At 55.4% G+C, this 23,020-nt stretch overlaps 3 protein-coding genes across 5 annotated transcripts; 2 read left to right on the plus strand and 1 right to left on the minus strand.

Moving 5' to 3' along the window:
• The first annotated feature begins 675 nt into the window (after window positions 1–675).
• Window positions 676–6,216, plus strand: LOC307211795 (beta-galactoside alpha-2,6-sialyltransferase 1-like). The gene is made up of 6 exons (XM_079968828.1): window positions 676–761; window positions 1,908–2,632; window positions 3,549–3,646; window positions 4,689–4,790; window positions 5,076–5,250; window positions 5,564–6,216. Exons 1-6 carry the CDS (start codon window positions 700–702, stop codon window positions 5,812–5,814), a joined length of 1,413 nt encoding a protein of 470 aa, XP_079824954.1. The 5' UTR covers window positions 676–699; the 3' UTR covers window positions 5,815–6,216.
• Window positions 6,217–6,322: 106 nt separating this feature from the next.
• LOC307211848 (lysophosphatidic acid receptor 6-like) lies at window positions 6,323–14,357 on the plus strand. Its single transcript, XM_079968951.1, has 2 exons — window positions 6,323–9,221; window positions 12,660–14,357. The coding sequence occupies exon 2, from the start codon at window positions 12,760–12,762 to the stop codon at window positions 13,828–13,830; it is 1,071 nt and encodes a 356-aa protein (XP_079825077.1). The 5' UTR covers window positions 6,323–9,221; window positions 12,660–12,759; the 3' UTR covers window positions 13,831–14,357.
• A 131-nt stretch (window positions 14,358–14,488) lies between these two features.
• LOC307211802 (uncharacterized protein) lies at window positions 14,489–22,364 on the minus strand. Of its 3 annotated transcripts, none has more exons than XM_079968846.1 (6): window positions 22,226–22,364; window positions 19,429–19,635; window positions 19,181–19,319; window positions 17,637–17,779; window positions 16,805–16,857; window positions 14,489–15,669 (listed from the first exon to the last, which is right to left on the minus strand). In XM_079968846.1, exons 2-6 carry the CDS (start codon window positions 19,629–19,631, stop codon window positions 14,885–14,887), a joined length of 1,323 nt encoding a protein of 440 aa, XP_079824972.1. In that variant the 5' UTR covers window positions 19,632–19,635; window positions 22,226–22,364; the 3' UTR covers window positions 14,489–14,884. The 3 variants fall into 3 exon arrangements, with proteins under 3 accessions (XP_079824972.1, XP_079824973.1, XP_079824971.1); XM_079968847.1 differs by lacking the exon at window positions 22,226–22,364 and adding an exon at window positions 21,852–22,117; XM_079968845.1 differs by lacking the exon at window positions 22,226–22,364 and adding an exon at window positions 21,557–21,617.
• Between the last annotated feature and the right edge of the window lie 656 nt (window positions 22,365–23,020).

Here is a 23,020-nt window from a genome sequence, read left to right on the forward strand (position 1 = left end):
GGTCCGAGGCAAAAATGCTTCTGAGTACGACATGCTGCTGCTCTCAGGTCCGGCTTGCGGGGCTTCTTCCCTTTCCGGAGCGCCTAGTGAGGAGACTGGAATAGTTGGGCCTGATCCAGACAACGCGTAAGCTGTAATGACACAGTGGGCAATGGACGCTGTGATAAGAATAGGGTGCCCGTACATGAGGGCACCCTGGAAATGCACAGATCGAAGGGCGCAGGAGGGAGCCGGCCAGCCGTTGCAAAACCGGCGCCCCGCCGTGGCCCGGCCGGCGGTTCTTCTCTCTGCGCTGCTCCCGGCGGTCATTTCTCCTCTGGTCGCTGCTAGGGATGCACGACCTGTCTGCAAGGGATTCCCACATGGCGGGGTTGGTGTGGGCAGCCCTCACGACACGCGGACATCTTTGCAATGCAGAGTTGGTCGGCTGCCAGGCCTGGTGCTGGAAAGCAGCTCCCCGTAGAGCCCGTCCCCGGGGATCCTGCCATCTTCCCTTCCGTGGACACGAGCAAGCCGGGCGGCGCTGAGGCGGGAGGGCGAAGATGCCGGGAATGGGGCTTCTAAGAGATGCTCTTTCCCCTTTGGAAACCTGACAGTGGGGGCAAAGTCCTCCGCCCCTGCCCAGCGCAGCAACCCGGCTTGGAAAGGAGGCGGCGGCGGGGCTGCCTCGGGGGGGCCAGCGCGTGGCCTCCGCCCGGGATGCATTGCCCCGCCCACCGCTGCAGCTGGTGCTCGGAGCCGACGATGCGGCGGCGGAGAAGGTGAGCGGCGGGGTCCCCCTCCACTTGGGGAAGCCCAGTCCTCTGGCCCGCGCCCCGCGTGGGGGGGGGTGTTGCGGGGGGGGAGGGAGCCGCCCACCGCCCAGCCTCGCGGACGGCGCAGCCTGGTTGTTGTTCCTGCCGCGCGTCTCTAGCCGGGAGGTCCCTAAGCTGGACAACCAGCGGCGCCAGGTGCGCAGCGGCGCGCAGAGGACAGGGCGACCCTGCCCGGGTCGGGCGCCTTCGGGGGCTTTTTCCTCCGGCTCCGCTCTGGCCCTCGGGCTCCCGCCCGTTCGCTTGCCTCCAGAGCCTTGGGCAGAGGAAGGGCTTGCCGGGACTCCAAGCTGGCAGCGGGGCCGCGGGCGTGGGGCTGCCCCACTTTCTTGCCCTCCCCCCCCCCCGAAGCGGCTGCTGCAGAATCTCCCTTTGCAGAAGCCGCGCCGAGTCTGGCCAGAGGGCCGAGGCCTTAGCGGGCTCGAGGCTTTGTCCATTTTATAGATGGTAAATAGAAAGGTCAGACCTCGCCCCCGGAAAAGGGCTTCTTCAGAGATGAGGGCACCCCCCTACCCAAGTCTCTGGAGCAGAAGCAAGCGGGGAAGGTCTGGTCGATGCCCCTCAGAAAGGAGCTGGAAAACGATCCAGGACCTCCCCTGCGAGGACAGCTTACACCGTTTAGGGCTCTTTGGGTTGGGGGGGAAATGGAATTTAAAATGCAGGGAGAAGTTCATGAAATGATGGAGGGTGTGGAGAGAGAGAGAAAGAGAGGATCTCTTGGTCACCCAGGGAAATGTATTAGCCATACATTCAGGCCAAATAAAATCAAATGTTCCTTTGCACAGTGTGTACTTGTGGAACTCATTGCCACAAGAGAATGGTGGTAATGGCAATTCTGGTAACTTTTAAAACAGTTTGACATGCCTGGAGGATGAAGAGAGCAGTTACATGGGACCTTCATTCTAGGGGCAGGAAACTGTTTGCTGGGGTGGGGGGAGAGAGGGGGTGCCAGTCTGCCTTGAGCTGCTCCAACCAGGCTGCCCTTCGGCCCTGACAAACACTTGGCTACTTCAGCCACGTAGCTGACCCTGTGGCCAAAGGACTGAGCCATGGCACCCCCCGGTGTCTCACCTTGCTGTGCCCATCTCTCCACAGGCCCATGGACCCCTGGTGCTGCCTGCGCCCCCCCTGGCGATGGGGATGGGGCTGTGCCTGGCTGAGCTTTGCTCTGCTGTGCCTGGCCACACTCTCCTTGCTCTGCCTGCAGTCTGCGCTCATGCTGCGCTTGGCCCACCGTGGGGCAGGAGGACTCCCGACCTCTGCAGATGCTGGTGTCTCCCAGAGCCTCCAGCTGCACTCCAGAAGCAACCGGACTCTTCAGCGGCTCCTGGGTGCTGGGCCTGCCAACCTTGCCTCTGCCCAGCAGGCTCCGTTGTGGCACTTCTTCCTCTCTGGCCTGTGGAGATTCTGGCATCGCCTTGCAGAGGGACTGGGCAGGTCCTGGCAGGGCTCCAGGACCACTGTCCAGTTGCAGCCCCTGCCCTGGGCTACATGGCAGAAGAAGCTCTCTTCGGGGGTGCTGGGCCCCCGCCTTCAGCAAGTCTTCCAGAACTACCAAGCCATGAATAAGTACCGGGTGCCCCCGGGGGCCGCGCAGCGCCGAGGGAACCCCCATGCCGCTGGGACAGAGCTCTTGTGCCAGCTCCAGAGCCGCGTGGCAGTGACCACGCTCCTGGGGGACGAGGGGCCCTTTGCAGACCCAGAGTGGAGGGGGCTGCTGCCCCGCAGGAGCCTGAGGCAGGAGCTGGGCCCCCTGGGAAAGTGTGCCGTCGTCAGCTCTGCTGGCTCCATGTTGGGCTCCGGACTGGGCAAGGAGATTGGTGAGTGCTGGTTGGAGGGGGGGGGAGCATCCTGGTGGGTGGCTCTGGCACAGCCTCCAGGGGGTGAGGGGATGCCTTGCCCTTCAGGAGAGGGCGCCATGCGTCCTGGCACTCGGGAGCATGAAGCAACCTGCCTCTCCCGTTTATGGGAGTCACCCAGCTATAGGTGGGTTTCAGAGCAAAAGAAGAGTGTGCAGGATCAGGTCAGTGGCCCATCTAGGCCTGCATCCTGTTCACAGTGGCCAACCAGGTGCCTGTTATGGGAAGCTCACAAACAGGATCTGAGAACAGGATCCCTGAGTCTCTCCTCCTGAGTCCTGCTGGGATTCAGTCCGGACTCCGACTGAGGAGGCAAAGCAGAGCCCTTGTGGCTACTAGCCATTGATAGGGGTTGTTCCCTTCATATCCTACCTCGTATACCTGGCTCTCTCCTCTCCATTTCAAGTAGTTTAGCAGCAGAGTGGCAGCGGCAGCAGGAGGTTGTCAGCTCCCCTTGGGCCTTGCAGGGGAGTCCTAGTTGTGCCTTTTGTGTAAAATTCCATCTGAGTTCTCACAGAAGGAGCTCATTTCACATCCTAGAAATGTTAGCAGAGCATTTCTGTTGGCAAAGTCTCAGGAGGAAACTCCTAACAATACTTTACAGTTACACAGTGATAAAATAATAACAATGCTGAAATAATGGGTAATTATCTGGTCTTCATGGGAGTCTGCTTGAAATGGGCCATCTCATTCCCCTGATGATGCAGCTGCCCTGGGACACCTCTTGAGCAGCCCCCCCCCCCCAGCATGGCTGGCTGCCCCTCTCCCCAGGAAGGGAGCTGCAGGTCTAAGAAGGGCCCTGGTTGGGTAGGGGTCTGCCTGATCTCCCTCCCCCTGGCCCTCATTTTCCTCCTCCTCCTCTTCCTCCTCCTCTTAGACTCCCATGATGCTGTTCTTCGTTTCAACGGAGCCCCAACTACTGGCTATGAGCAGGATGTGGGCACCAAAACTACCATCCGCCTTGTGAATTCCCAGGTGGGCAATGAAAGGGGGGGCTGGGAGAGGACAGCAGGGTGTGGATATGGGTTTGGGCCAGATAAAGGGAAGAGCCAATTGGGGGCAGCCTAGTGGGGCTGCAATGTGTGGGGTTATGAGCTTTGGACTGCTCTGTAGCCACAATCCCCTCCCACCAGCTCTAGGGTGTGCTGAAGCCCACTGGCGTCAAGAGGCTTGAGGCACCTTCAAAACTAGCAAATGTTATTAATTATGAGATGAACTTTTGTGAACTCAGGCCCGTGTCTTCAGGTGAGAGTTGAATGGCCGTGAGATGCAAAAATCACAGCCAGTGATCATCAGAGCTTCCATAAAAAGACACACCTTCAGCCGCTTACCAGCAGATTGGTGAATAATGCGCTCATCTCGGCAGTGAACACCTGCCCTGGGTCAGGGAACAGTTCGCAAGGAACAGTTGTTGACAGCACAGGATGCTGGCGGCACTGGTAAACACAATAGGATCAAGAGCTGTTGTCTCAATGTTACCCAAGAGTGATGGCGCTGAAGTTACTGCCTTCGCCAGCTCCAGTGTGAGTTTGTGCTCTGGCTGAGGGGCACCTGTGCACTGCCAGGGCCTTGGACGTAGCATCAAGGGGCCTTGTCCACAGAAGTCACCCCCATGCGGCTCCTCTGCAGGTGGAAGGTGGGTGGGAGGGTGGGTGCGCGTGAGCACACACTCGGGTGCAATATGAGCAGCAGTAGGTGCCAAGCAGCTCAGAGCAAAAGGCAATAATTTCTCTCAGGGGAGCAACAAGAGGATAGAAGAGGGAAGGATGGCCTCTCTGAAAGTGCAGAGAAAGGTGGGGCTGCCCTCTGCCTGCCAGCCTGCCCTTCCCCACTAGGCTTCACTGATCCCTGGGCAGGTATTTGTGGGCTCTGGGCAAGAAAGCTGCAGGTAAGGGCCAGCAACCCTGGGGACCTCTCCCTGCCCTCCCCTCTCCGCCTCTTCTTGCATCTGAACAACTTTCTGGGATCCTGGAGTCAGGCCCGTTCTGACCCGATCCGCCCCCCCTCTACCCCACAGCTGATGGCTTCTCCTGAGCAGCATTTTCTGGATGACCAACTCTATGCGCAGGGAGCCTTGGTTGCATGGGACCCAGCCCCTTTCCCAGGGGACCTGCAGGAGGTGAGACCCTCTCTCTGCCTTGTGCTTGGGGCAAGACGAGATCCGTGGGTGCCAGGGGAGGGCAGGGGCATCCTCTGTGAATTACACTCCCAGGACATGATGGGCTACTCTGGCACCTCCTGCCGGCTGTCAGGGGAACTCCCTGCATTTTCCCTCTGGCTTGAAGGATGAATGCCATAGCTAGGAGGAAATCAAGAGCCAGAGACCTTTGCACCAAAGATGGTGGGGTGGGATGACGTGAAGCTCTGCTCTGCTCCACACTCCCCTTTCTCCCTCTCCCGGCAGTGGTTCGAGGCCCCCGACTACCCCATCTTCAGACCCTTCCGTGCGATGCGCTCCCAGAGGCCCCAGCAGCTCTTCCACCTGCTGCACCCGCGAGTGCAGTGGCAGCTCTGGGGGCTGGTGCAGGAAGGGGCACCTGAGGCAGTACAGCGGAACCCACCCTCCTCAGGGCTACTTGGTAAGGAAGGCACTCCCCTCCCTCGTGTCTCCCAAGGGTGCTCCATTTGAGTGGCCAAGAGGCACCCTTCCTCTTCCTTCTTTTTACTCAGAGCTCCTCTGAGCCCTGCTTTCCTTCCTCTCACTGGTTGGGGGCGGGGGCGGCTGATGTTACTCCAGGGCATGAGGTGTGAGGCACTTTCCACATTCTCAGTGGGACTCATCAAGCACCAACTTTCCAGCCCTGGTGAAATAAGTTTCCTCCTGGCCCCCTCCTCTGCCGCCCTGCAGGTCCTTCTTTGCAGCGGCCCCACCTCCATCTCTCCCTCTTCCAGGGACGGTGCTGATGCTGTCGCTCTGTGACCTGGTCCATGTCTATGAGTTCCTGCCCTCGCAGCGCCAGTCTTCACGGTGCCACTACTACCAGGACTTTGTGGATGAGGCGTGCACGCTGGGTGCCTACCACCCGCTGCTCTTCGAGAAGGACCTGGTTCGCCGCATGAACCAAGGCTCGCCGGCTGACTTGGCCCGGCTGGGGCGGGTGACGCTGCCTGGCTTCCAGGCCCTGAATTGCACCCTGGAGTAGCAGCAGCCTGGCCAGGGAGGCATGCCATGAGGGGCCCGGGACACCACTGCTGCTTAGCGGCCTGCGGCCCCTGGGGGGGAGATGGGGGGGAGAGAAGGAGACAGGAACTGGGGTCTGAAGGGCGCAGCCAGACCAAGCCATGGCCAAGGTGGGGGTGCTCCCCACAGGCATCTCATGGGCCCCCACAGTGGGTGGAGGGCACAAAGGTTCCCCTTGCAGGGCGTAGACGGAGGTGGATCTTCCTTGAAAAATATGAAACTGAAGCTGAATCCCAGAGGAGCCCCAGAAGCGACTTTGGTTCACGTTGCTTTAAAAAATGGGGTCCAGTCAACCCCCTTTGAGTCACATGACTGAAACTGATTAATTCTGGGTGGTCTTTCTTTCGACAATCCCAAAGTTGAAGAGTCAGGTGCTGCCAAGTTGGCCATTCTGCTGCAGAGCACTCCATCTTGTCTCCAGAAAATGATATAGCTTGGAAACTCTCAGGATGTGAATATGTTGCTTGAAAAACCAGGAAAAAAGAATCATAGAATCTTAGAATTGGAAGGGACCACGAGGGTCATCTAGTCCAACCCCCTGCAAGACTGGAATAAAGAGTATTTTATAAAACGTGATTCATGTAGTATGTTTTCTCATAGGTGTCTATGATGGAATATTATATTGACTGTGGTCTTTTCTAGGTTTTATTTCATCGTTCAATGATGGTTCATGCATGTACTGTATAGAACATTTCTCTCCTTTTCACCCCCCCCCCCATAGACATAGAATCATTAATTCATAAAATTGGAAGGAACCTGAGGGTCATCTAGTTCAACCCCCTCCAAGAAAGGAATATTTCACCCAATGTGGGGCTCAATAATTATAAGGCATCAGACATTTTTATTCACCCCAGTGACTTGGACAGGTGAGAAAATCCAGGACAGCCGTTTTAATCCATATCTGAGATTTTTTTAAAAACAAAACTGTTGTGATCTGTTATGAATGACCCTCTTGAAGGTGGTCACAGGGGTGACCCAGAACTCATTGCTGATGGTCAAGCCCCACCCCACCCCCCATAACAGTTCAAGCTTCGGGTCCCATAATTATAGGTCTGTCACTGTCCTGCAGAATGGTTGCAGGTATGCAACAGACAAGCTTGGTAGAAGCTTCTGGAAGAGAGGTTTTTTGCAAGGCATCCAGCCCCAAGCCTGAGACCAAAAAACCAAACTGCCCCCCAGGAGGAAAAAGACACCAAATTCACATGGAGCACAAGTGAGCAGGAAGGCACCTCACATTACCCCTCTGTCAATACCCTTCTGACTGTTCCCTGAGAAGCTGAAATCCTTCTTTGTATAGACTTCTGTGCTGTTTCGTGGCACTTTTTGGCTGATCTATGGCTACCAGCCACAATGGCTGCCTGCCTTCTGCTTCCACAGCTGCAGGTGGGATTCCTCTGAATACGGCACAAGCAGGACCTGAGTGCAGCAGCAACACTTGCAATCTGCAGCAACCTCTGAGACCGGAGATAATGCGGAGCCATCGTGGCTGGTAGCTCCTGGTCGCCTCGTCCTTTGCAAAGCCACAGAAATGGCTCTCTTTGTCCACCCTGAATCTTCCAGCATTCAGCCTCACCCAATTACTATGCACTCTAGTATTGTGAACCAGGAAGGAAAACTTGTCTCTGTTGAAGGAGTTGGATATGTTTGGCCTGGGAAAGAGGAGACTGAGAGGAGATAGGGTAAAGAAAGGTAAAGGTAAAGGACCCCTGGACAGTTAAATCCAGTCAAATTCGACTATGGGGTGCAGCACTCATGTCTGCTTTCAGGCCGAGGGAACCGGCCTTTGTCCATACACAGCTTTCTGGGTCATGTGGCCAGCAGGACCAAACCGCTTCTGGCGCAATAGGACACCGTGATGGAAACCAGAGCACACAGAAATGCCGTTTACCTTCCCGCCACAGCGGTACCTATTTATCTACTCATGCTGGTATGCTTTCATACTGCTAGGTTGGCAAGAGCTGGGACAGAGCAAGGGGAGTTCACCCCATTGTGCAGATTCTAACTGCCAACCTTACAATTGGCAAGCCCCAGAGGCTCAGTGGTTTAGACACCTGCGCCCCATGGAGAGCCATCTTCCAATATCTCAAGGGCTGTCACATGGAAGATGGAACAAGCTTGTTTTCTCCTGCTTTGAAGGGCAGGACTCAAACCCATGGCTTCAGGTTACAAGAAAGGAGATTTCAACTAAACACCAGGAGGAAGACAATGAGCCCTTTGGCAGTGAAACGGTCTCTGCTTCCTGGGAGGTTTTTAAGCAGATGTTGGATGGCCATCTGTCATGGATGCTTTAGTTGACCTTCCTGCATTGTAGAGGATTGGACTAGATGACCCTTGGGGTCCCTTCCAACTCTACAATTCTATGATTCTCTGACATTCTTGCCTGTGCTTCAGCTATTGATATTCCCCACCCCTGCCACCCTGAAGATTAGTTCAGGGTGTGACCAAGCGTGACTGCTGGCAGCATGTTAACTCCTTACAGCCCTGGACATGTATATCGGCTGCCTCCTGAAGTTTCATCACGTCAGGACAGACAACCCAGGGTGGTGCATGCTGTTTATGGGGTGGGGCTAAGCAGATATGCTTTAAAAAAATAAAAGGGGGCATCTTCATACCACTACTTATTCAAATTTCTAGGGTGTTTACCTGATAGTCTGTCTGCAAAGAGAGACCACAACTATTTGGGCAGGAGGGAGGCATAGATGTGGCCACAAGTCACTCCCTGGCCAGTTTCTGGCAAGTAGATGTAAGCATTCCAGTCTGGGAGCATGAGTCGACTGTCCTCCCACAGAGGAGAAACCCTAAACTGAAATTCATATTCCCAGTTGCTGGCTTTGGGGCTTCTGTGCAGACACCCTTTTCTCTTTCACAGCAACTGTTGAATTTAATATTGAAACAATCCCTCAGCATTTAAAGGTAACATCCTGTCCCTGGTTCCTGCCCAACTTGTGTCAGCCATATGCGTCTTGAACGACAAACCTCCTGTAGCCCCCACTGCTTGCATGTGGGGTTCTGACTTGTCCCGAGAGCTGGTCTTACGGCTGCCACAGGCCCTCCAGGAGGCCACTCATGGCTTCCTTTGCTTTGCGGTCTCTGCTCCCTCCCTGCGCACCCCTGGCGCCCAGGCACAGCTAACGGAAAATGATCTGAAAGTGCTCCTCTGAGGCAACCGACTTCCCAGGGATGTGGTTTCTGCCCAGCGGGTGGCGGGGTCTGTGTGTGTGTGTGTGTGTGTGTGTGTGTGTGCTTCAACCTTGACATTTTGAGAAGCAGGAAGCCAGAGGAGATCTGCTGAAGATGGGCAAGCAGGTGGTGGCTCTTGCTCCGTGAAGCCGCTTCTCCCCTCTGCAACTGGCTCCTCTGAGATGTGAAGTAAGTTTTGTGGGAAAGGGGGTGGGGGGGAGGAAGAGCCCCTTCGCCTGTCTAGCAGGGAGGCTGCTGGTGTGAAAGAGGGAGGTGCCTCCTGGCCCCCCGCTGCCCAGGCTCAGCAGGCAGAGGCAGGAGTCTGGCTGCCTCTCAGCTCCCTCACCCTTGGCGCTGGCCGGCTGGCCCAAGGCAGGAGCTGAGAGGATGGGGGGGATGGGGCAGCCACACAAGCACAGGCTGGACAATGGCTGCTTCCTCCAGAGGGCCTTCAGGAAACCTGAGGCTGCCCTGTCCTCCTCCTCCAGACAAAGGCCAGTGGTTCTCATGGCTGACCCTCTTGGTGTACATGTAGGGCCAGCCCATCATTTTTCTAAAAACAATGCAGAAGTTAGAAATTGTTAGAAAGACATCACTGACTTATTTTAATATATAAAGTTAAAAAACACAATAAAATAGACTAAAACAAATTAAAACTCCTGCAGACTTTCTAAACATCTGGGTAGCCTTGGGGAGTTCCAAAGTGTCGGTGCTGCTACACTAAACTTTCAGGTTCTTACTGACACAGCGCAGGTATGATGTGGCACATGAAAAAGTGCCATTTCCACCAACTGAACATGCACGGTAAGGCCATGTTTTAGGTAAACTGGTCCCAAGTTATTTAAAGTCATTATATCCTAAGAGACAGGCTGGGAACAGGAGTGTTCCAGCCTGACAGAGAGATACAATTTCTAGGTACCCTCAGGGACTGTGTCCTAGAACAGCTGGAGCCAAGCAGAGGCGGTGGCACCCAGGATCTGGTGTGAAATGTTAAGTGTAGTTGATCCAGTTTGGCTGGGTGTTCATCAGTATGTGGATGAAACCCAGCTCTACCTTTCGTTTAAATCAGAACCAGTGAAGGCAGTGAATGTCCTGTGTGAGTGTCTGAAGTGAAGTTACAGGGAACCAGGCAGAGGGCCTTCTTGGTAGTGGCACCCACCCTGTGGAACAGCCTCCCATCAGATGTCAAGGAAATAAACAACTATCTGACTTTTAGAAGACATCTGAAGGCAGCCCTGTTGAGGGAAGTTTTTAATGTTAGATGTTTTATTGTGTTTTTAATATTTTGTTGGGAGCCGCCCAGAGTGGCTGGAGAAGCCCTGCCAGATGGGCAGGGTATAAATAATAAACTGTTGTTGCTGCTGCTGCTGCTGCTGTAGGGACCACTGTGCACCAAAGCAATATAGAGCTCAATGGAGACTTGGCAAGAGAACCTAGCACAGTCCCGTTAGGCTTCGAGAGAGGCGCCCTGACTGGCAAAAAGGAAGCTGAGGGGCAAAGTCCAGAAGGTTAAGCTCCTCAAAGTTCTTGGAAATAAAAGAGGAGGAGGAGAGGCTTGGGAGTTGAAAAAGCTCAGCAGGTCAGGCAAGATAGCACAAGGGCGCAGAGGATGCCTTTGTGGTTAGCAAGCAGAATCAGATAAGCTGTGAGAGGCAAGAAGACATTCTTAAGAAAACCAGAACGCCACCCACATCAAGGGAACCAAAAGCGACACAAAACTTGGGGGGGGGGGGACGCAAGCGGCCAATAAGGGATCCGAAAAATAATAATAACAATTTAAAAAAAGAATTCTGAGGCTCACATTGGTAAAACCATAAAGACCAAGAGCAACAAATTCTTTAAATGTGTTCGTAGAAGGAGATGGCCCTGGGAAGCAGGTGGACAGGTCCCTTTTCTTTTTCCCTTTCATCCTTCCCTCAGGGGAAAGGTTTCTTGTGAACACCACCCTCCACAAGTCCTATCAGCCACTTCCTGCACCCCACCATCTGTTTAAAAGCAGCTCTGCCATCTTTCAGATTTAATGTGCCAGTATTCCCATTTGTGTTGAAGGGGAACCCATCATTTGCACAGGTTCATCCCAAAATGCCCCCCAGCACCCAACAAATTGAACCCCCTGCTCCTGACACCACTGTCTCACCCCCACAATCAGACTACACAGCTGTGCCTGGCTGGCTGACTCTGCACATGGATCTGGTAGCATTTCAGAGAAAGCTACCTTGGCGATTTCTCGACAGCATACCTGGCAACCTGAAGTTTTCCTCCTAGGACTTCACAATTCAATTTCCCCATGTCCTTGGAGCCAACATGCACCCCCCCCAACACTACAGACCAGGCTAGCTAGATAGCAGATGAGCAATGCCCAGACCATCATTCTCTATGATAGCAGGGGAGCCATCATTCTAAGAGCATGACACAGCTCTCTTGTCTCCAAAGGCCTTATCTCCCAAACTTCCTGCCTCTCTCAGTTACTCTAGGTCACAGAATCAATATAAATATTTCCAAGGACAAGGAGACACCAAGTACTGAGTAAGATTACTTTACTGATACACAGGAAGCTGGGCGGGGGGGGGGGGGCGCAGAAGGAAGCAGCTGAAAGGAATGAGTCATGGTACTTTAATTGAGATTCCTGTTCCTATGAGGGAGGAGTTGGACTAGAGGACCCTTGGGGTCCCAACTCTACTGTTTCTCCAGCTTCAGTTGTCTCTATACTAATACACAGAACATGTGAAATAAACAAAAGGAACTTGAGCTCTTGATATGGGATGGAAAATATGACCTAATAGGCATTACTGAAAACTGGTAGGATGAGACTCATGAATGAAGTGTAGAAGTTGGACTTGGAGCATGGAAGGCAGGTGAAGAGTGTTTGGGTAAATGTTATAGGATAGGAAAACAGCAGTGACATCACTGTGGGAGTCTGCTATAGACCTCCAAGCCAGACTGAAGACTTGGATGAGGCCTTCCCAGAGCAGATGACTAAATATTCACAAATAAGAGGTAGATCAGCTCCCCTGATATCTGTTGGAACTCAAACTCTGCCAGGAATGTAAAGTACTCAAAAAATTCTTTGATTTTTGGAAGTCGCAGTCACCTTGGGTGGAAGTGACTACATCCTCTTAGAATCATAGAATTGGGAGCCCTTAAAGGCTTCTAATCCAACCCCCTGCCATGCAAGAATCACTACTAAAGAATCTCTGAAAGGTGACCGTCTGACCTTTGTAGAAAAACTTCCGATTAAGGAGACTCCACCAGCAGAAAACAAGTTTGATCCATCTTCCAGGTGATGGCCCTTCAAATATTTGAAGATTGTCATCATGTCACCCTTCTCTTCTCCAGGCTCAACATCCCCAACTTCCTTAACTGTCTCTCATCAGACTTGGTTTCCATACCCTTTGCCATCTTGGCTACCCTTTTCTGCCCACCCTCCGGCTTGTCCATCTCCTCCTCCATCTGCCAGGGGTTCTTGAACTGAGATTCCTGCATTGGAGGGGGTGGACTAGCTGTCCCTTGGGGTCCCTTCCAACTCTACCATTCTATGATTCTAAATAAACAAGCAACAGACAGCCAATAAAAAGTTGGAGGGTCGCAACTTAGCAAGACACACAACTCCTTGTCTCCTTTCTCCAGGGAGCGGGTGCTAGAAGGCTGGTGCAGGTCAGCAGCTGCGGCCCTCAGGCTTCCTGCAGCCCTCCAGAGCGAGCCCCAGCCCCACCGGAGACTGGCAGTGATGAGCCCAAATTGCACCAACTGCACCCGTCCAACCAACCAGGCCTTTGCTGGCATGTACGCCCTTATCTTTGCAGTCGGCCTCCCTCTGAACATTGCAGCGCTGTGCATCTTTGTTTTGGGCCGCGCCGGGCGCTCCATCACCATCACCTACATGAAGAACCTGGTGGCCTGCGACCTGCTGCTTCTGGCCTCGCTGCCGCTGAGGGTGCACTTCTACGGCTGGCGGCCTCAGCTGCCTCAGCTGCTGTGCGAAGTGGTGGGCACGCTGCTCCTGGTCAACATGTACTGCAGCATCTTCCTGCTGACCTGCCTCAGCTGGGACCGCTGCCTGGCCGTCTGCTTCCCGCTCAGCCCGAGGGCCCAAGCCGCGCGCCAGCAGGCCAGGTACATCTGCGCAGGGGTGTGGGCCTTGAGCATTGCAGGGACCATCCCCACCTACGTCACACAGAGGAAGAAGGGGCAGCGCATGCTCTGCTTCGACGAACGCCCCCACTACATCACGGCCCGCGGGGTCCCCACCGCCATGGCGCTCGCCTTCGCCCTGCCGCTGGCCATCATGGTGACCTGCTCCTGCCAGCTCCTGCGTGCCGTGGACCACAGCGGGGCTGTTCAGATGGAGTTGGTCAACGGCACAAAGATCCGTCACATGGTGGTGACCAACGTGGGCATCTTCCTGGGCTGCTTCTTGCCCTACCACATGGCGGTTCTTCTGTACCAGGCACCACAGCTGCAGGGGGAGTGGTTGGACATGGCCTACCAGTGCGTCCTGCTCCTGGCCTGCACAAACGCCGCCCTGGACCCCCTGGCCTATTATTTTGCCACAGAGACCTTCCAGCACCTGGTGCCATTGGATTACCTGCTCAGAGGCTGGGGCTCCCACAGCAACCCACAGCAACAACACAGCTCCCACAGCAACAACGCCAGGGGCACGAGGAACCTTGGCCAGCCCTTGAGGGCCCAGGGTCTCCTTGGGCTGCCCTCGGGTGAGGAGATGCTACCCTTGGAAGGGACAGAGGCCACCAGGGCAGAGGGAAACGGCAGCACAAGCATTTGTGAGGTTGCGGCTTGACTGGCACAGTTGTGGGTGTCTGGTCCTGCCCTGCTGCTCAAGGAAGGTAGGGCCAGAAGCATCGAGGCCGCTCATGCCAGGAGGAAAGGCTCCCCCAGGGGGGTTGGGAAGGGTACAGAATCCTTGAGCTGTAGAGCTGGAAGGGCCCCAGGAGACATCTAGTCCAGCGCCCTGCAATGCAGGTAGCAGTGCGCGTTACCAGAGCTGGTCCCTTCAGTCTCCACAACGGCTTCATGGGGGCCAGAGAAGAGTTGCTGTGCTCCTTAGCCGTGATGCTCCTGTGCGGATCCTGCTTTTTCTAATAAAGAGTTAACTGCCTGCTTCCTGTGATTTGCTGCTGGTTCTCTCCTGTCACGCACCAACCTCTGTCTGCCTTCCCAGCAACCAGGCCAGAGTGTGGCGCTGCCTGTCAGCTTCCTCCTCCTCCTCTGTCTGGGCTGTAGATCTCAGCTGGGGGGGGCAGGAGGAGGAGGTGGCTCTGCCTGCCTTTGGCTCCGGCTCCACCTCCTGTTGGCCTCCTCCAGTGGGTGAGGGCGGTCATGATCCCACACCCTGAAAATCCTGACATGGCTTGTCCCTCCCCAACCCAAAGAGCAGCCCATCTCTGCCCTAAACCACCTTGGGATTGAAAGAGAAATAAATTCAGTTGCAGACAGAGCACATGACAGTCCTTTTATTCTTCTGCTTCTTCAGAATTAACATGGCAAACAGCTTGTGATTCGCCTGCCTAAGGCACTGGCAGGCAGGGCGCCCCATTCACCCCTCAGAAAGGAGAAGGCAAGTGGGCGGCCACGACCCCCTCCCAGGATGCACAAGGCTCCTGGGCTCTGGGCCCAGCCTCTCTCGCAAGGCTGCCACCACCCTCCTTGGCAAGCCCCCCCCCAAAAAAGAGGCTGCCCACCCGCCCATTGGCCAAGCGACATTTCCTTCCATTTCCCCAAACACCCTAATTTGGGGGTGGATCTCCCGGCGGAACTGGCCAGCAGCATAGTCGTCTAATGCTCTGGCTAATCTGTGGAACTCCCTGCCACAAGATGGTGGCGCTGGTCGGCTTTCAAAGGAGAGGCCCTCCTTCTGCATCCCCGGCCTCTCCTGGCATGACTTCCCAGGCATCTGGGCCCAACAGCCGGTAGTTCCTTCCGCGGTACGTGCTCACATCCTGGGCACGGCTGGCGCGCGTCGCTTCATAGATCTCGCGCACCGCTGGGGGCAGCGGGGGAAACCCTGCCAGGCAGGCCAGCTCCTCTGCGTAGCTCCACTGCTGGGCCCGGAGGCGAAGGAAGTGCCGCGCCAGACCCCCCTGGCGCAGGTGCCGTTCCAGCTGCGCTTGGGCATCGGCCTCCATCTCGGCGGCGGAAGGCAGCAGGCAGCCACCCTTCAGCACCGCCAGGGCGAAGAGCGCCTGGCAGTGGAAGTGCGGGAAGGGGCAGATCTGCTGGCAGACGCCGACCAGGAACAGCGACGGGTGCCGGGGGGCCAGCAGGTGCCGGTACAGGGGCCCCACCCCATACTCCGTCTCCCGCAAGCCCAGCTGCGCCAGATCCAGGAAGGGGAAGCGGTATTGGTAGCCCGTGCAGAGTATCAAGGCGTCGGCCGGCAGCGCAGAGCCGTCCCTGGGCACCACCGACTCCGCCAACACCCGAGCCAGAGGGGGAACCTGCAGCACGTCCCGGGGCAGCCCGCGGACCGGGGAGCCCTGGTGGCTCAGCACCACCCGCGCCGCCAGAGGGGCCAGCTGCAGCGCCAGGTCGACTCCAGAGGGGCCGGCGCCCACCAGCACCACCCTCTGCCCGGCAAAGGGCTCCGGGCGCCGGTAGGAGTGGCTGTGCAGGAGGCGGCCTGGAGAGGAGAGCAAAAGGCAGGCAATTGCTGCGGGAAGGGCATGGCTCCCCCCGCCCGCGGGCAGCCTTCTCTCGCCCGCAGGGCAGCCCACAGCTCCTCGGGCGCTCCAGCCCCCTGCCCTCCCCTGGCCAGGGTCTCCCCACCTGCTCCGCAACCCCAAATTAGTATAGTCCAGGGTGGAGTGCAACATTAAGAAGAGATTTTAGGAAGCATCATAGGAGGAAGAGAACAGAAAGGCTAGTAATAGGCAGCACAACAATAAGATAACTGCAATAAGAGTTCCCCCACCTTTAACAGGGGGAGGGGGTTATAGGGTTGCTTTGGCTTTTCTTTTTTTTGTGTGTATTTTGTGTTTTCATATTGCGATTTTATGTTGTAACCGCCCTGAGGAGTACAGGGGGGTATACAAATTTAATGAATAAGAATACAAATTCGAATAACAGCAACAGGCCCTAGATTATTTAACGGCTAAAGATCGGGATAAAGAGGAATGTTTTCACCAGGTGCGGTGCCAGGCAAGCCTCCCTGGGGAGAGGCACTCCACAATCAGGGAGCCACCACAGAAAAGGCCCTTTCTCTTGTTGTCACCCTCAGAACCTCTCTGGGAGGAGAGGAGGGCCTTCTCGGTGGTGGCACCCGCCCTGTGGAACGCCCTCCCACCAGATGTCAAAGAGAAAAATAACTACCAAACTTTTAGAAGACATCTAAAGGCAGCCCTGTTTAGTGAAGCTTTTAATGTTTAATAGGTTATTGTATTTTAGTGTTTTGTTGAAAGCTGCCCAGAGTGGCTGGGGAAACCCAGCCAGATGGGCGGGGTATAAATAATAAATTAATATAATAAAAATAAAAATAAAATGTGACCACCAGAAGGAGACTCTGGGCAGACAAAAGGAACGGCTTATCCACACAAGGCAAATTTGCAGAACTGGCAACAAGAAGACCTGCCCTCAGCTTTAAAGAGGACCTGCCCACCACTGGCTCTTAGTCAGCTGCACAGAGCCTTCAGCTTCCGCAGCAGTCTACCTGCTTGGCCCTGGCTGGCCACTGTGGGAAACGGGATGGGGGGTTACATCGGAAGAGCCCCCTTTAGCCTGGCCAGGCTGCTGCCTCAGAGCTCCTCCTTGGTCCTTACCTTGAAAGCTGTCCAGGCCAGGAATGGGAGGGATGAATGGGTTGGCATAATGGCTGCAAAAACAGAATTGTCAGGACACATGACCAGCCAAGTCCCGCCCTTACCCCCACCTCTGCCCTGATTGGTTCCCACAGACTAAGAGAACAGGATTGCCTCTTCCTGATAAAATGGGGAAGGGGGGGATCCTGAAAATGGTCCCTGGCCCTCCCCCCAGCCCAGCCAGTTCAAGCCACCTTGGGCACTTGACATCAGCCAATGAGATTCCTGCATTGCGTGGGGTTGGACTAGATGACCCTTGGGATCCCTTCCAGCTTTACCATTCTGTGATTCTATGACTGCACCCCCCCACCCCCCGCTCAGTGTTGAGAATCCAGAGCAAAGGAATCCCAAGGTTATGCTTGAAAGACCTCCAGTGAGGGCACCCCCATCTCAGTAACTGGTTGTCCTAGGACTCTTATTACCATCAAGGCGTTTTGCCACGCCTCCCCCCCAAGCAACCCTCTAGCCCTCTTGTGTGAACATGTTCCCTTGGTCTTTTCCTTTCCAGGCAAAGCACACCCAACCCCTTTCACCTCCCCTCCTCGGACCCACTTTCTTGCCCCTTCTGACCCCATCCCAGCTTGTCTACACCCATAAAGGGCAGAGACCATAGGAGGCCTGACTGATGCAGGACACGGGTGAAGACCATTCTGTGAAGCCTCAGGGTGCAGCTAACTCACACTTTCCTTGCAATGATTTCTGCAGCTCCTGCTGCCAAGTCATGCTCCCTCCCTCCCCCCCCCCCCGCCGGGCACAGGGCCAAAGGGATTTTGACTTTCATTGCTGAACTCACCCAGTGCAGACCATGACGGCATCAAAATGCTTTGTGACTTTCTGGGCTGTCTCTGGCCCCTGCTGTGTGGCTGTGACCTCCCAGCCCCCTGGCTGGCCCTCGCTGCTGGACACAGGCTGGACGTGGCTCACCTTGCTCCGGAACTGCAGGAGGGAGAAGAAGGCCCTCAGGCAGGGAGGGGGCCAGCGGAGACCCAGCAGTGGGCAGGGAAAGGCCTCTGGGGGGCAGAGAAGCCACAGCTCTGGAATGAGATGCCAGGCAGCCCTTCCTTTCTGACACAAGATGGTGGGGCATGGCCTGCCTGAAAGTCCCTGCCCCAGATGTATGGGGACTGCCTATTCCAAGCTCTTGTGCTCGGATCCTGTTCAGGCATTGTGAGAACAGGATGTGGGATGAGATGGGCCATTGGCCTGATCCTGCGGGCTCTTCTTAGGTTCTTAGTGGCCAGAGAAATGCCACATGCTCAGGGGTACTCTTTATGTTGGACGAAAAAGAGATCCTGAGTCCCTGCTGCTGTGGCCTCCCTCTGACCTACATCATCCAGACATCATAGATATTTCACAGAAAAGGTGGCGTCTCAGGTAGAACCTGAGATCCAGGCCTGCCCCTGTCACTCAAATATAGTATTTCCCACTTACTCCATCACAGTACAAAGGAAAGCACTGGCAGTTCTCTGGCCCCTGAGTCAAGTCAAATACACCCCTTCACCCCACTATGGGGCAGGTAGGCATTGTGATTGAGTCAGACACTAAGTCTGACACTCTTTGGGGTCACGACTCCTTGGGAAAGCCCTGCGGAGTGACTGTACATCCCAGGGATTATGGTGGGCTCTCTCACCCCTCCCCTTATACCTCACTTCCCTGGGTCCTACATGCCACTGGAACTGAGAAGACTGATAAAAGTAATTTCTTATGAATTTCTAAAGTTTTCCCAGCAAGCCAGTACATAGATACATTTTTCAGTGAATTGCGACATTTGGTTCTGACACTTTCCCTGTTTTCCTTTGTTGGAGACCTGGGGCTCAGAGGGGAGTCATGGGCTCCTCCTGCAAATTGAGCCGAGCTTCCCTTGTAGATGCCTTTGCAGATACAGTGGTACCTCAGTTTTCAAACGTGACCCATTCCGGAAGACCATTCAAGTTCTGAAACATTCGAAAACCGAAAACTCAAAACGGAATCCTCAAAACAGAAAACTCAAAACGGAAGCCGTGTGGCACGTTTGACTTCCAAGGCATGTTCAAAAACCGAAGCATCTACTTCCCAGTTTACAGCATTCGAAAACCAAAATATTTGTCAATGGAGACGTTTGAAAACCGAGGTACCACTGTTTGCTGCTCTTAATTTTCTAAGCATTAGGGGCTGCTATCAGGGATCTGGAGTTTATGATTAGACAGGCACTTTGTGAATGGAGTTCTGAACCTAAATGAATGAGGTTTGGGTAATGTGCAGCGAAGACCCCCTGTCCTTGCCTTGTGGTGAGGCACTCACCCCCCCTCCAATTTCCCAGTAACAGACTCAAGCGCCACCACCCCACCTGAGTCTCACCTGGATGTGGTCGTAGACCCCAAAATGCTCCGCATAGCTTTCCAGGTAGGCCAGCACATCCGAGTGGTGGAGGAAGGAAGGCAGCGCCGGGTCAAAGGGGAAGTCAGGAAAGGCCATCACCTCCTTGGGCAGGTTGGTCCTGGGAGGGGGAACAGGATGCAGCCGCAGGATGAGCTCCCTTGCCCCCCAGGGACCCAAGACACACACATGGGGGTGAAAGAGGGGGGGCCACGTCCCCGGGTGGCTACCTGAGGTCCCGGTACATGCTGGAGTGAGTGGGCTGCCCCTCGGCCTCTTCCTCCAAGTAAACCCAGGTGCCTCCCAGGCAGCCAGAGGCTTCGAACACCATGGGAGGAGCAAACGTCTCGGGCGAGGCAAGGATGTGGCGGGCGACGCACAGACCAGCAGCCCCAGCCCCAACCACGGCCACCTGCAGCTTCTGTGACGCCATCTTGCTGGAGGAGGAGAGGGAGAGAAGGGGAGATGAAGCCTGCACTTGGTTGGCCCCACGGCAAGAAGGGGAGGAGCACCTCCTCTCCATTCACTAGAGTGTTCCCAGGGAAGGACCCCCAAGAGAAGGCCGGGTGCCCCCTCAGGCCATCAGGCAAAACCAGATTCAACTGTAGCGTCTGAGGTTTGGTGGAGTATTTTGCAGAGTCCAAGTGCCACGAGAAAAAGGCCAGTGCTTTGCGTCCTGCACACTGCCATGTCCAATACAGGTCAACCTCTATGAGGACTAGAAGCTTGCCTGCATTTGACTACACTTGTAGCTTAATGGTAAATTTTGGATATAATGGAGATGTAAAAGATTTGGATTATTATAAAAGTTGCAGGAGGAAATGATTAACAATCGGACCCACAAAGGGGAGGAGGGGAGCCCAGGAGATTCTCTGGGATCTTGTCTGTATGTTGTATGTTGGATATCTGATTGTAAAACTGTAATTTGAAAAACCAAATAATTTTGTTTAAAAAAAGTATGATGCTTTTAACTCAAGAAGAAGAAGAAGCTTGCCTGCATTTGATAAGAAAGCCAAGATACAAAGCAGCCGCTTGCTGCCCAATAGGCCCCATCCTGTGCTATGTGCTTGGCAGGGATCCAGTAGCCCAAGAGGGGGAAAGCCTGTTTTCTCCTGCTCTGGAGGACCTGATCCAATGACTTCAAGTTACAAGAAAGAGCTGCTCAACAGTGGAACAGACTCTCACAAGAGGTTGTGGACTCTCCTTCCTTGGAGGTTTCTATGCAGAGGATAGGTGACCATCTGTCATGGATGCTTGCTTGCCTTATTTATTTATTTACGCATTTATTTATTTATTATTTTATTTACACCCCACCCATCTGGCTGGGTTTCCCCAGACACTCTGAGTGGCTTACAGTACATATAATACATAGTAAACCTCAAACGTTAAAAACTTCCTAATACAGGGCTGCCTTCAGATGTCCTCCAACAGTCAGATAGCTGCTCATTTCCTTGTCTTTGGATGGGAGGGTGTTAGCTGAGATTCCTTCGCTGCTGGGCTTGGACTAGATGACCCTTGGGATCCCGTCCAACTCAACTCCGTGTGGAGTTGGCAGGCAGCTGGGGAAGCGTGAGGGGAAAGCCAAGCAAGTGGGCCAGCTCCTTGTTTGTCTCCCCTGGCACAGAAGACTTCGTCAGGAGTAGATGGTCAAAGCCAAACTGAGAAAAGGGAAGGGGAACGCAATGACCTCTGCCAAGGAAACACTGCCGCTGCCTGGACTGGGTGCTGTCCAAGCTGCTTGGGAAGGAGCAATGAAATGGAGCCGATTCCAGGGACCGGGCAGAGATCTGCTTGAAAAGCCCAAGGGGCAAAGGTCCCCAGAAGCCGGATCTGGATGGCTGGGGCCTGGCAGGGGCCAAACTGCAGCAGCTCCTTCCAGCCAATCCCACTCAGTCTCCAGAGGGCTGCAGGGTGGCTCTGCGCCCAACAGCCGTGCCAAAGAGCAGACAGGGAGGAGGGTGCCAGGCTGGGCCTGCCAGGGCAAGAGGGGCCTGTGTGGAGCTCACCCCCTCACTGTGCCCCCCCCTGCATGGGGGTGACCAAAGGGTAAACGAGTGGGCTGTGTCTGCCCCCCCCCCTTCCTGACACTGTCTGAGCTGCGCTGTGAAACCTGAAGCCAGAGAAACACCATTAGGCACCTGGTGGAAATGCCAGACTCACGGAATGGGAGGGACCCCCCAGGGGCATCTAGCCACACCTTGGCCATGCAGGCTGCTGAATAACCTCTGGTCTTTTAAATGTGCGGGGGGGGGTATTTATTATTTTTATTACTACATTATACTATGTTGTGCTTATATAGAATCTTAGAGTTGGAAGGGACCCCCCAGGGTCATCTAGGCCAACCCCCTGCAAACTGACCTGTGATCTTCCGACGAAGGGCGCGATTGACAGTTCATAAAGAATCGCAAGCAGTTGAAGGCGCCCCGCCCGCCCCCCGCCCGCCGCTCTCCAGTCGGCGGCGCTCGAGTCTCCCCGCCCCGTCGGCGCCCCCACTAGTCCGCGCTTCCCGAGCCCCGAGCCCAGGCCGCTTCTCTCCGCCGCTGCCCGGGGCTGCTCTGCTCAGGAGACCGCGCCAAGCCCGCGCCCGACGCCGGCGCCCATCTCGCCCGGCCGCCCCCTCTGCCCCCGGAGCGGGTCTGGCTCGGTCCCCTACCTTCTCGGCGGGGCGGAGGGTGGCCGAAGGCCCTCGGAGGGCGGGCAGGGGGGCGCTGCTGGCCGGGTCGCTCGCTCGCTCGCTCGCTCTCCGCCGCGGGGGTTGCTCTGCCGTCGGAAGTGGGCGAAGGCGGCGCGGAGGCACCTTTGGTCAAGCCCAGGGCGGGACTTCAGGCCGAGCAGCGGCGGCCCCGCCCCGTCCTCGACCAGCCGAATTCTTCCTCCAGGCCCCTCTTTCGGGTTCCCCCCCAGTCTTGCCTCTAAAGGACAGATTTCCTGGAGTGTGTCCGCCTTGCCTGCCCTCCGCCCCTCCGCCCCCTCGGACCCCGCGGAGCTCCGCTCGAGCCAGGCAGCACCCGGCGGCGCCCTGCTCACTTGGGCCGAGGAAGCGCCTCTACAACCAGCGGCTTGTCTTTCTAATTATCCTCGACGTTCCACATTAGAGTCTCTGGAGAGCCTCGCGGGCTGCGGCAGGCCGGGCTGGCCAGGCGGCGGGGAGGCTCCCGCTCCCCCGGGGCTCCCGGAGCTCCTCGGCTGGGGGAGTCCCCGCCCCTCGGACGCCGCCCTCGGGGACGGGGCTAGAAATGGGAGGGCGAGGCGCCTTCCTTTGACTCCAGGGCGGAGCGCGTGGCCGCCGGGCTGCTGGTTGGAAAATGCTGGTTGCATTTTTGTACATGAGCTGTAATGTTGTTCGAGCTTTTTAAAGTTAATTGTTACATTCTTTTGTTACCGGAAAAATCCGAGGGCTCCCTTGGACAAAAAGTAAAGACACCAACCAGAGTAAATTGAAGCAAATCAGCAGCCTGTAGGCTTGGCCTTTATTGACTGTTGCAACAGGGTGCTCCCCTCACTTGCAGGTGAGAGGAAAGACCCAGAAAAATGGTGTGCAAGACCTTATAAAAACTTTTGAAATTCCCCTCCTCTAGGTCAAGCCCACCCCCAGAAACATCATGCATACATTAAAGAAAGGAGGGGTTGAGGGAGGAGTTGCAGTGGTAACTTGAGTGTCCTGTCACCTGGCTGGTTCCCTTCTCCCCCTCCCCATGAGTCACTTCCAGGAGACAAAGGGGAGTTTGCAGTTTCCTGCCCCCTGAGGGGAGATCTGATCATTGTCCTTTGTTTCAGTCCATGCTGAATCCACTCCCATATGCAAGTTCTTTGTGATCTTGA

This window comes from Podarcis cretensis (genome assembly GCF_951804945.1).
Source record: "Podarcis cretensis genome assembly, chromosome: 3".
In the NCBI taxonomy this organism is placed as follows: domain Eukaryota; kingdom Metazoa; phylum Chordata; class Lepidosauria; order Squamata; family Lacertidae; genus Podarcis; species Podarcis cretensis.

Coding starts and splice junctions, on each gene's coding strand:
- LOC307211802 (XM_079968845.1), bottom strand. CDS start 21,594: ATGAACTGTCAATCGCGCCCTTCGTCGGAAGATCACAG. Junction 19,320..19,428: donor AGCATGTACCGGGACCTCAG/GTAGCCACCCGG, acceptor TCCCCCTCCCAG/GACCAACCTGCCCAAGGAGG. Junction 16,858..17,636: donor GCCGTCATGGTCTGCACTGG/GTGAGTTCAGCA, acceptor CTGTTTTTGCAG/CCATTATGCCAACCCATTCA.
- LOC307211848 (XM_079968951.1), top strand. CDS start 12,760: ATGAGCCCAAATTGCACCAACTGCACCCGTCCAACCAACCAGGCCTTT.
- LOC307211795 (XM_079968828.1), top strand. CDS start 700: ATGCATTGCCCCGCCCACCGCTGCAGCTGGTGCTCGGAGCCGACGATG. Junction 4,791..5,075: donor TCCCAGGGGACCTGCAGGAG/GTGAGACCCTCT, acceptor CTCTCCCGGCAG/TGGTTCGAGGCCCCCGACTA. Junction 5,251..5,563: donor ACCCTCCTCAGGGCTACTTG/GTAAGGAAGGCA, acceptor TCCCTCTTCCAG/GGACGGTGCTGATGCTGTCG.